The 12,466-nt window shown below is 39.6% G+C and overlaps 1 protein-coding gene across 1 annotated transcript in view; it reads right to left on the minus strand.

Moving 5' to 3' along the window:
- Positions 1-3,055: 3,055 nt before the first annotated feature.
- The window catches only part of ccnb3 (cyclin B3), a 34,565-nt gene continuing 25,154 nt past the window's right edge, over positions 3,056-12,466 (minus strand). The window contains exons 7-12 of the mRNA XM_084326876.1: positions 11,871-11,963; positions 10,153-10,290; positions 7,642-7,797; positions 7,002-7,151; positions 4,464-4,594; positions 3,056-3,407 (exon numbers count right to left, since the gene is read on the minus strand). Coding sequence (XP_084183002.1) covers positions 3,290-3,407; positions 4,464-4,594; positions 7,002-7,151; positions 7,642-7,797; positions 10,153-10,290; positions 11,871-11,963 — 786 coding nt within the window. The 3' untranslated portion in view covers positions 3,056-3,289. The remainder of the gene's footprint in view (positions 3,408-4,463; positions 4,595-7,001; positions 7,152-7,641; positions 7,798-10,152; positions 10,291-11,870; positions 11,964-12,466) is intronic.

A 12,466-nucleotide genomic window follows, 5' to 3' on the forward strand; every position in this document is an offset into this window, starting at 1 on the left:
AAAACTAGCCATTACTAGTACAGTGTACTAGCCATTTTCACATAATGGCTGCAAATTACCACATGCATGCACATTAATTTCTCAACACACACATGCACACCACACTAAGGCCTCCATAAAACATTCTCAAATCATTTTAGATCAAAATATTTTTTGAACGGTATGCAGGATATAAGCAGTAAACACACAAGCTGTGGCCGCCGGAAATAGATGACGCAATGCAGCCATCTTGAAAAAAATGTGTAATCATGCATATGTAAATGCCCATAAAAGAGCCTAGATGAAAAAAATTATAAAAATCTAAATTCAATCTGCAATGGCGTCGTTTTCAAAAAAGCGTGTTTAACATGGGAGTTATGTAGGACTGAAGTTAATAATGGTATTCCTAAAAAAAAAGTTAAATAAATTCATAAGTAAATATATATATATTACATGTAAAGTACATGGGACAGAAAACGTCCCAAAGGGTACACCGTGTGCAGTGTTTTATAGACTGTCACTGCACAAAACATTTTTATATCAAACTTGTTTTTTTTTGCCAATCTTCGACACTCCAGGCTCTCATAATCCCACCCCAAAAAAAATGACATTAGCATTTATGGGATGGAAAATAATTAACCCTTAGTGTTTTTTGTCTTGAAAATAAGCCACGCTTCAATCACACAAACTGGTATTTAAGGGGTTAAAATCCTGAAAATGAATTAATATTTTATATGTATGTTGAGGACTGAAGTTAATAATGGTATTCATAAAAGAAAATGTAAAAGAAATTCATATGTAAATATATATATATTACATGTAAAGTACATGGGACATAAAACGTCCCAAAGGGTACACCGTGTGCAGTGTTGCTTTATTTTTGTTCTCATCCATTTTCTGCCGTCAAACTGCCACCTCTAGTTAACTTTTTTGTTTTGGTCTGGGTTGAGGTTTACTGTGCATTTCTCCACACCTCTCTTGGCGGAGCCTGAAGTGTGGCCAGCAGTAGCAACCCCTCCCCCTAGCCTGCCTGCCGCCTATACTAAATATATAGTCATTTAGTAGTGTTTTAGTGGTCTTTTTGACATGGTGTGTTTTTGTACCTGCATTTAATTGTATAGAAAGATATTTGAATATTCTTCCACAAGCAATATTTGTAATCAGACAACTTAATTGACTTAATCCTGTCTTTCCTCAGTTTCCTGTGCAGTTATTTCCAGCTGTATTATTTACTCAATTGTCAACTTTTCTAGCCATACCCTTTCTAAAAATTTAAAGTTTATTTTGAATCGTGTCTCTGGCCTTTCATTTATTAAAGAACTTGAGGGAACCTGTATCTTATAACTTTTAAGGTGTTTGAAGTGTCCCGTTTATTCTGTTGCATATACGTATTACAAATGGTCATGTTTATGTTGTGTTGAAGATAAATAGATTCCCCCGAATTCCTCTCTGCTGTGTGAAGATTGATCATATCAGGTAAAAGGCAGATAAAGAATGACTATTGTGAATGTGTAAAGAGGAAAAACTGAATAATCTTATAGGTAAGACTCTCTATTTGAGTGTGAATGACAATATACTGACTATAAATAAACTGAGGAACAAGTTGCAGTATATTCTGGTGAAGAAAACTCAAGGTATCTCTATAAAGACATGAGTCGTTTCGGCCCCTAGATGTCACTAGAATACCACCAAAATGTACGTTTATAAACTGAAATCTTTATACGATGTTGACTTTCAAACTAGGCATTGCAGATCAAATAGGACTCCAGATCTAGCCATATCCAATCTTGCTGCAAAAAATTTCAAATATATTTAGGTTCAACTTTGGGTAGAAAAGAAAATTGTCTTGCCTAATCTCCAATTTATCAAAATCAGCCCATGTTACCCCACTTCTTAAGAGAGGTACACTGGCTTCCCATCGCCACACAAATCCACTTCAAGGTCCTTGACCTGGCATAATAATAGTCTCTAACTACACTCTACATCTTCTGGTCGCCTCAGACCCACTCCTATCCAAGCTCTGGGGGGGTCATTAAAAAGATGTGAGCGAAGGTAAAGGAAAGGGGACATTTTACCAGAGCCGGTTAGAGTAGCCTCTGAAAGCGGGACGAGACTCCGTCAGGTGACAACCAGACTTCTGACAGAGTGGTCTCCGGAGGAGGATAAAATCACATTGACGCGTCGATGGAGCTGAATCGTGGGAATAGGGGGCAGGCCAGGGTATGAGAAAACGAAGGGGCGCACATCATAGTGCGGGCCTCCTCTCGAAATTAGTATATAATAAGTGATGAAAACGTGGGAGAGTTTTATAAAACAAGTAAAACATCTTTATTTTCAAACAATGACAGCCATCTCAAAATACAGAACAATATAATCAAACTGTCTTGCATGTAAAATATGAATCAGCATAATGACTAGGGGTGTAAAAGAAAATGTATTCACACAAGGACTGTGATTCTATCACATTCAAAATTGATTAAAATTCCAAATATGAAAAAATATCTATCGATTCCAATTTCTTTTTGCCTTGCTTTATTGCAGAAGATTGGAAATTGTGTTTCTGTTCAAATTATTGGAACAAACGAAATAACGGTTTACATTTGATGTGATTTTTTGCTTTGAGACTAAGTGTCTACCACAGTCAAATAGGAAAAGTAACTCAAAATACGAAAATAGTAATCTATTATCAAATCTTGACTATGAATAGTCAATCAAAGTAATGAACCGAGAATCGATTTTTAATTGAATCATGATACAAAAATTGGAATCCAATAGTGAGATTTCTGAATCTTTGCACCTCTAGTAGTGACATTAACATAACACTGTAAAACATGTGACATAGTGTATGTATACAGATATAAAAACACACATAGTATAGATATTATGGTAAATGTGGAAAAAAGATCAATGTATATATTTATCATTACATGAATATACTCAACTTGCAAATGTATACATTCAACCGTTTTCTGCATGTACCATAACATAGAATATATACACACACACAGCTCTAAACCAGCTGGGGGTATATAATGTAAAAAATAATAATGATATGCCCCCCCCCCCCCCCCCCCGCTCTAAAAATCCTAACAGTAGAACAAATAAAAAGAGATAGAACAAGCACAACTCACACAAACAACTCGTACTGAAACACTTGATTATAAAAACAGGAATACAAAAACAAAATGGCATTCATCTCTAGTGATATGTATATATAAAGAAAAAACAGTACAGAGAAACAGGACACTTATATAAATATTACAAATATTAACATATATACAAGATTCTCTTCAGGAAAATGTACATATTTTCACTCAACTTCTGTCATGGAATAATACTTTTCTTGTTTGACGTCGTCTCTCTGTGATAAGGCTTGCTCCAAAACCTCCATGTCCACCACAGGCAGAGTTGCGACTTCAAAGAACACCCTGGAGAAGGTTACACACAGAAAAGGTCATTAAAAACAAATGTCTTAAAAGGTTATCACTCACAAACACAATGAATTACCTCACGCACTAACATTTCAATAGGACTTGATGGTGAGTTATTGTATTGAGAATTGGAGGGAAGACTGGTATAATGCTTCAATGCAGCACGCACACACACTAGGGATGGGTACCGAATTCGGTACTTTTGAGGTACCGAACCGAAACACGTCGGTACTACCGAGTATCGAATCAAGTGAGATACCGAAAGAAAAAAAGAAAAAAAAAGAAAAAATACGTTCACACGCACAATATATGCTTACCTAGGATTTGACTTGATTCAACAACAAAGCAGTCGGAGCAATGGTAAGCCGAAAACTGTTGAAATTGTAGTTATTTGAAGTTTGGATTATTTTTTTTCACGACTCAGGTAGGTAAATTAAATTTCTTGAGACTAAAGTACCGAAAAAAGGTACCGTTGGGTACCGGTATCGGTTCAAATGTGAAAGGTACCCATCCCTAACACACACACACACATCTGGAGGACAGTTTAGATTTTGTACATCTGGCGTTTGATCCATCCTCCATTGACAACTGTTGCTTCCCGTTTGTCCAAAGATGTGATTGAAGGATCAAGAAAAGAGGACGGGATTGAAGATGGTCAATGTCCCCCACCGCACACACACACACCCCAACAAAATCACTTTAGCATTGTTGTATGTTTCTCAACACTACACCTTTCTCTAGAAGACATTATATAGGCAAGTATTGAGAACACTGACAAATATAACAATGCTGAGAGGTGATCCTGTGTATGTGCAGGATTTATTTTCTTTTTTGGACTTGGATCTTCAGGGGGATTCATTCCTTGCAACACAAAAAGAGAATACCGGTGGTGCCGTTTTCTAATCCTCTGTGTACTACACCCGGCCATTTCTTTTATTGGTCGTACTTGAGGTACACTTGATTTAATAATAAGTGGGGGGGAAAAGTAACTAAGATAAAGTAAATATAAATGTTCATGTACTGGATATTTGTCTCCTAAAAAGGGTCACGTACTTGTGCGAGTACTTATTCCTGACAGCCCGGAGTAAGTCGTCCTGAGGTTCTAAGAGCATGGGTTGAAGTCTTCTCACCACAGGAGCCAGATCTGACACTGTGTACCCACTGTGGAACTGGAGGATGGGAGACTGAGGAGGGAGGGAGAGAGAGGGGCGTCAGAACATGGTCTTTGAATCTGGCCTGGGAGCAGACCCAAGGGGTGACTCTTTTCACAGCTGCCATTTTGAAAGGTCACCAGAGTGTTTTTTCTTTTTTAACCTTTATTTAAAAAAGGTGCTATACACGACATTGAGCAACTAGATCAGGGGTTCTCAAACTTTTTTATACCACAATCCCATTTTATTTAGGATATTATTTGACGACCCCACACTTAATGTATCGCGAAATTTCAGCGATACAATTATCTGGGTGTGATAATAGACCACAAACTCAACTGGAAACCTCATATCAAATATGTCAGGACTAAATTGGCACAGAGTGTTGGTGTTCTATGCAAGATAAAACACATTCTAAACCAAAAAACACTGTATACACTGTACTGTACACTCTTCCTACCATATATGAGCTACTGTGCGGAGGTGTGGGGTAATACCTACAAGAGCACTCTACAGCCAATATGCACCATGCAAAAAAAAGCAATAAGAATAATCAACAATGTAGGATATTATGAACACACCAATAACGTATTTATAAAGCTACAAGCATTGAAATGTATGGACCTAGTGGATTACAAAACTGCCCTCATTGTATACAAAGCCAGATATAAACTAATCCCAGGCAACATTCAAAAATGGTTCAGAGACAGGGAAGGAGAATATAACTTAAGAGGGAGAGGGAATCTTGTGCACGCTGAAAAGCATAGTGAAGTTGTGGAATAATTTACCCGAATACATCAAACTGAGTAAACATGTGGCACAATTCAAAAAGCAGCTAAAAAAATACACATTGGAAAAATACAGAAATGAGTATTGAGGATAAACAAAGTTATGTTATATTGTGTATGTAGTGCTGTACTATATTCACTGCTGTCAAGTGAATCAAGTTCTTTCTTGTAATCTTTTAATATAAGTAAAAGTATATTCTATATTGTAATACACTAAATTATGTTATATCTAGTAAAATGTATGAAAGAACAAATATAAATGTAAGGGGGTAGGGATCAATAAGCTTAGCTTCCCTCTACTCCTTTTTTGGACATGTCTGCTAACCAAACACATTGCTCTTGACCTTGTTTATAATTCCTTATTTTTTTTTATTTTTTTTATATTTTTCTTTTAATGTTTTTTTTATTTGTTGCTATGATTGTTTGGTTCGACGGAACAAGATATCGTGAGTTGTTTGGAGGAATATGGAGAATAACATGTCCAAAAATAAACGTTTTCAATCATTCAATCATTCAAATAAGGAATATCAAAATAAAAGCGCATGTTGTTGAATTTGATCATGCATATTAGAAATTGAAATTACAGCACTATGTTATCAATGAAATGAATGAATATTATCAACAAAAGCAACGGAATTGTTTCTGTATACACATTTATAAAACGAGGCATACCGTAATTCCTCTAATAGTAACCCCGGCTTGTATTTGTTTCAACTGTAGCGGATACCAGGCTTGTATTAGGAGGAGGCATGTATAAGAGAGAGGCCTATATTTCTAATTTTCAAACCGATCATAATGAATAAATCAATATTTTGTGTCAGTTTGAACCCGGTTCATTTATTGAAACCAAGTACTGTATGAAATACGGTAGTAAACAGTGCAATTACAGGTGGTCAAAAAAAGTAAAATAAAGTAAAATAGTGCAATCACAATACTGGTATAATAATAATAATAATAATAACTTCGTTTTATACCATTCTGAGGTAGGCTTACTCTCTTGGTAAACATTAACACCATACCATTATATGGTATTTACTGCACAGCCAGGCCAGCATATAACAACAATAACAAAATATATTGCCTATGGTAAATCCATTGAGGGAAATACCGTAATTCCTCTAATATACATGAAACCCGGCTTGTATTAGGAGGCCGGCTTATAATTGCTTAGCTCAACAGCGCACCCGGTCATTAATAGAGACCCGGTTTTTAATTGAATACCGGTTACTATTAGAGGAATTACGGTAGTTATCCAAAACCCCTGATTCTGTGGATCAATTATAATTTGAAGCCCTGTTCCTGCACAATTAGGACATATCAATTCATTGATAGCCCAATGAATGGAAGCGGACATGGCCAGTTAGCCTAGGCATTGTCCAACTAACACCTCTCCCGAAGGCTAACCGGCCATGTGCTAAGCTAGGCTAACATGCAGCCAGATAGCTTTCTACTGAACGCACAGAGAGGAAACTGGTATCTATCTTCTCGTCTCTCTTTGGAGAAGACGGTAAGCTAATTTCCCCAAAATGTTGGGGTGTTCCTTTAAGACCTTTATTAATTTATATGGCCTAGAATTCTGATTATTCTATTTAAGAGTTTTTAAGACCCCGTGGGAACCCTGAGTGTGCGTGTGTGTGTATACTATTACTCACCCATCCCCCCAGGTCTTTGGTGACCAGTGCCATCAGCAGACAGGCCGAGGCCAACAGGGAACCCCTCTCTGGTACCAGGTCCATCTCATGCAGGCTCAGCTCACACACGTAGCGCGCCAGGGTCAACGTGTCCATGCCCGCATTCACACACTGCCGAGAGAGAGCGTGAATACACAGCGTTACACACAAACAGCTGGTATCACATACTGTAGGTCTCATCTCTCAATACCGCTGTATGTTTAATGGCTTCACCGCCATTAAAAACCATTTGCCATTTTCTTATATGGATGCGCAATATTGGCGACCATCACTTTATTTATTTATTATTACAAGTGCACAAGCATTGAAATTAAAGTTTAAAAAAAGAAAATCATGTCTTATTACTTTTAGTATGCATAAAATGTAGTTACTCGAGGGGGGGATGCATACAGACATATTGCATGCAATAAATATTGATGATCTGCCATCACAGAAAATGTATTATTGTTTATCGGCCAAAATGTCTATATTTCATTTCAAACCTTTATTTAAACTCGAAATGCAACTGAAGGCAACTTGCAAGTATACTGCTTTTTAAATAAGGCAGAAGGTTTTCCCAAAAAGGCAAGAGACACACACACACCTACATACATGTACATACCTTGGCGTAGCGTCTGAGAAACCGGTAGGGGATGGGGATGTTGATGTCAAAGCTCAGCGCCTGCAAGATACTGGTCTCCATGGAGATGAGCTCCTCCTTCTTGTACGCATCGTCGCAGATGTACAGGAAGTCGTCGAGAACTGGCGGGCTACGCTCCTGATGGATTAAAAAAAATTGTCAAAGTTAACGCAGTATTAACGCCCAATTCTATTAACGCCACTATTTTTTTTAACTCACGATTAACTTTTAAGAATTTTCTTTTGTAATTATTCTTTTTTTTTTCTCTAGACTTCACTCAGGTGTATTATTGATGCTCTCATTGATACTATGTTTGTTTCTGAAGTGTGTGTGTGTGAGAGAGATAGAGAGGGAGGTTGGTGTGAGAGAGGGGGGGGGGGTGATTACTCAGCCCTTGTGTGGGTGAATGTAACAAGTTCCTAACGTTTTCTTTCCCCTATTATTTCATGCACACTTTATTCATTGTTTTAAATTATTATTTTCTTTTAAGTTATTTTGTGCATCACTCTGTTTTGAATTTGATGCAAATTTGCAATGCATGAGGGTCATCCTTTTGTGTTAAATGGCTGCATAAAGCAAGCATTTGTTGACTCTCATGTTGATAAGAGTATTAAAACTTGGAACTTGAAAAAGATCCATTTAAGATAAAAAGAAAAGAAAATGCGATTAATTTGCGAGTAATCGCGAGTTAACTATGGACAATCATGTGATTAATCAGATTAAATATTTTAATCGATTGACAGCACTATTTTAAATATAAAAACACAATCAATGGGTATTTGAAGTCTAAAGCCCTCCTCCTATTTGGAATCTTCCAATTTCCAATCCAATAAATCCAATGAGTTTCTTAGCCCAAAAAGAGAAACAGAAAATGCTTTCGTTGGTGTCAAAGTTCACCATTATGTCTTAGGTTTGACCATGTAGGGGGCTCCCTTTGTGGGTGTAGTTAGGGGTGTTCCTAACCCTCAGGGTGCCATCTTGGATTTGGGATCTATGCCTCGAGTAGGAAGGAGGGATTGCTGAGGCCTCCTACAAACAAACTCCAAAAACCAAGCCAGGAGTAGTTCAGTCTTTCCCCCTATTATATTAGATTACCGTAATTCCTCTAATAGTAACCCCAGCTTGTATTTGTTTCAACTGTAGCGGATACCAGGCTTGTATTAGGAGGAGGCATGTATAAGAGAGAGGCCTATATTTCTAATTTTCAAACCGATCATAATGAATAAATCAACATTTTGTGTCAGTTTGAACCCAGTAAAATGTACTGGGTTCATTTATTGAAACCAAGTACTGTATGAAATACGGTAGTAAACAGTGCAATTACAGGTGGTCAAAAAAAGTTAAATAAAGTAAAATAGTGCAATCACAATACTGGTATAATAATAATAATAATAATAATAATAATAATAATAATAATAATAATAATAATAATAATAATAATAATAATAATAATAATAATAATAATAATAATAATAATAATAATAACTTTGTTTTATACAATTCTGAGGTAGGCTTACTATCTTGGTAAACATTAACACCATACCATTATATGGTATTTACTGCACAGCCAGGCCAGCATATAACAACAATAACAAAATATACCCGGCTTGTATTAGGAGGCCGGCTTATAATTGCTTAGCTCAACAGCGCACCCGGTCATTAATAGAGACCCGGTTTTTAATTGAATACCGGTTACTATTAGAGGAATTACGGTACTTTTGTTCCCTTTACTTTTCGGGCATGTGAATCAGCATGGGACTGATTTCTTGTTGGACAATGGAAGGTTTGCATTTTGAAAAATCAACTCTGTTCCAGTTCTCTCATCTTTATTTCCGGCAGGTTTATGCATTTATTTCAAGCACGTTACAACTCATCGCAAGAGTCTATGAGTGTGGTGGTGTAGTTGTCTCAAAGTGATATACTCTGTGTGTGTGTGTCCTCACCTCGAACTTGGCGGTGGAGGTGGCGGTGGATTTTTTTTTTTATCTTTCCCCCCCCTCCTTTTTACGATTTTTCTCCCATCCCACTGTTAGTCGTTATGCCAATTCCCAACCCCCTTCCTGGTTGTTGCGCACCCCCCCTTACTGTTGGTCCGGGAGGCCGGAGACTGTCACATGCTTTCCTCCGGCGCATGTGCAGCCTGGGGCAGGCCAACCTGGCCGCGCAGGTTCTCACCGGGAGAGTGTAGCGTGTGGGAGGTCACACTACCTCCCTCCAGATCCTACCCTCGCTGTGCAGGCGCCCCGACCGAACTGTAGGGGTCGCTGTCCACAACGCCCAGGACCCACCCATCAGCTTTCCCACCCCTAACACTGCCAATTGTGTTAGTGCGAACGACCAGCCAAGCTGATAGCAACGCCGAGAGCTGGGCTAGAACCCAGTGTCTCCAGCGTTGGTGGCGAGCGCCTTGCCCACTACACCACCTAGCCGCCCGTGGCGGTGGAGTTGTGTCAAAGTGATATACCGTGTGTGTGTGTGTGCGTGTGTCCTCACCTCGAACTTGGCGGCTATGAGTGTGGCGGTGGAGCCGATGAGCTGCAGCATCTCTCGTCTGACCGGCGTGGAGGCCAGGTAGTGGTCCGTGATCTTCACCGCCAGGTACAGAGTCTCGTGGTTCAGCTCAAAGTTCTCCTGCGACACAAAAACACTGGATGTGAGGAAAACATTTTCACAAAGTTTAATAAAGGAACACGCCAACATTTTGGAGTTATTCACTTATCGTCTTCTCCAGAGAGAGACAAGAAGATAGATACCAGTTTCCCTCTCTGTGCGTTCAGTAGAAAGCTATCTGGCTGCACGTTGGCCTAGCTTAGCACAATGAATGGAAGCGGACAGTGAGGAAACTGGTATCTAACTTCTTAATCTTAATCTTTTTACGGTAAGCTAATTTCCCAAAATGTTTGCGTGTTCCTTTAACACACGTAGAGAATCTCTTTCTGGGCGGCTGGGTAGTGTAGAGGTCTAAGCACTCGCCTACCACCGCAGAGACTCTGGGTTCAAGTCAGTGGTACCTCCGGCTTGATCAGTCGTCCCTACGAACACTATTGTCAGTGTACGCGGGTGGGAAGCCGGTGGGGGTATGAGTCCTGGTCGTTGCAAACAGCGAATCCTACTGGTTGGTCGGGGCGCCTGTTCAGCAGAGAGGGGATCTGGGAGAAATAGCGTGAACTTCTGCACACGTTACGTTCTCCCAGTGAAACTCCTCGCTGTCAGGTGAAAAGAAGTGGCTGGCGACTCCACATGTATCGGAGGAGGCATGTGGTAGTTCTACACCCTCCACAGACAGACAGTAGGGCAATGCGCGCAACAACCAGGAAGGGAATTGGCATAACGACAAAATTGGGGGATGGGAGAAAACTATAGAAAAAGGAAAAAGAATAAAGATTCTAATAATCTCTCCATTTCTTTCAATAAATTCAGTGGTGCGGTTTCCGCGACCGACAAAAGTGTACTTTATACACAAACGTCAAAGTGGCGCTGAGGGTGATGCCAGTAATTTTACTGGGCGTCGCAGACAGCATGCAGGTATGATGGTCGGGGTGGAAAGAGCGGCGACGGCCCACGCAGAAGTACATCTCAGTGTTTATCCACCTCAAGTCTAACAGCCCAAACCCACCGAACGCGGGCATGAGGCGCTTCACTTTCGCTCCCATGTTAACGGGTGTCGCTGTTCACACCGGCCGCGCGCGGGCAGGAAGTGCATTTTTTTGCTTTGGTTGGATTCAGAGGCATTTTTACAGAAATACACTCAATATCTGCATTATTACTACACATATAGATGTTGTTCAACCAGCTAATGTGTCTGTATCTTTCCCAATACAAATAAACCATACTATACTTTTTCCAGGAGTACAGTCACACTGATTTCATCATTCTAAAATGAATTCTAACATTCTAATTAATTAGATAATAAATGGTTATACATGCAAAATGGACAATAGAATACTGGAACTGGAAATATTTATACAATCTTCAAACGGGGGGACTGACTTCGCATATAGACTAGGCCTTTACAGCTGTTCCAATGTAAATGTGCCTTCCTCCTCCGTGCGCTTTTGCCCGCTCTGAAATTGGACTCGGTGTGGACGGCCACGCGGGCTGTTCTTGCATGAAACCCGCAAGTGCTTGGTGGGGTCCCGGCGTAAGACAAATCGTGGTTGTTGTCATGGTTACGTATGGACGCGGGCGGGCGGGCGCAATGAATAACACACCTGGACTTCAATCAGCCAGTCCACCAGCACGGCTCTCATCCCCGGGTTGAGGCTGGGCTGCGTGGACATGTAGTTAGAGAGGACAAACTTCTCCTTTGGAACACAGAGACAGAGAGAGATGGACGGACAGAGAGACAAGAAAGAAAAGAAAGAAAGAACAAGAAATGAGTGTTTCCACACCTTTACAATACAGTAGGTGCACCTAGCAAGCTCACTCACATCACACCGTGACAAACTGCCCGCGCGTCGTCTGCCCAGTCGGGGACGAGAGAGGAGGAAGTGAAGCCAGATGACGTGGATATAAAAGTCTATAACTGTTCCAGGCCTGGAAAACACTAATTATAAATCAAACTGCTTTTCCAGGTTTTCCGTGAAATTCCTATGGTATCTCTTGTGCTTGGTCAGGGATGAAAGAGGGAGTGAAGATTAGATTAGATTCAAAATCATTGTCAGAGTACAGTAAGTACAGTACAATGAAAAGAGGTTTGGCATCCAACCAGAGTGCAAATGTAACAGTAAAGTGCAATAGTAATATACAATGTATGAGTATAAATTAGTACTACTGAGTGTAGTGCTAATCAAATGTATGTACAGAG

The sequence above is a fragment of the Notolepis coatsorum genome (genome assembly GCF_963971535.1).
Source record: "Notolepis coatsorum genome assembly, chromosome: 13".
Taxonomy (NCBI): Eukaryota; Metazoa; Chordata; class Actinopteri; order Aulopiformes; family Paralepididae; genus Notolepis; species Notolepis coatsorum.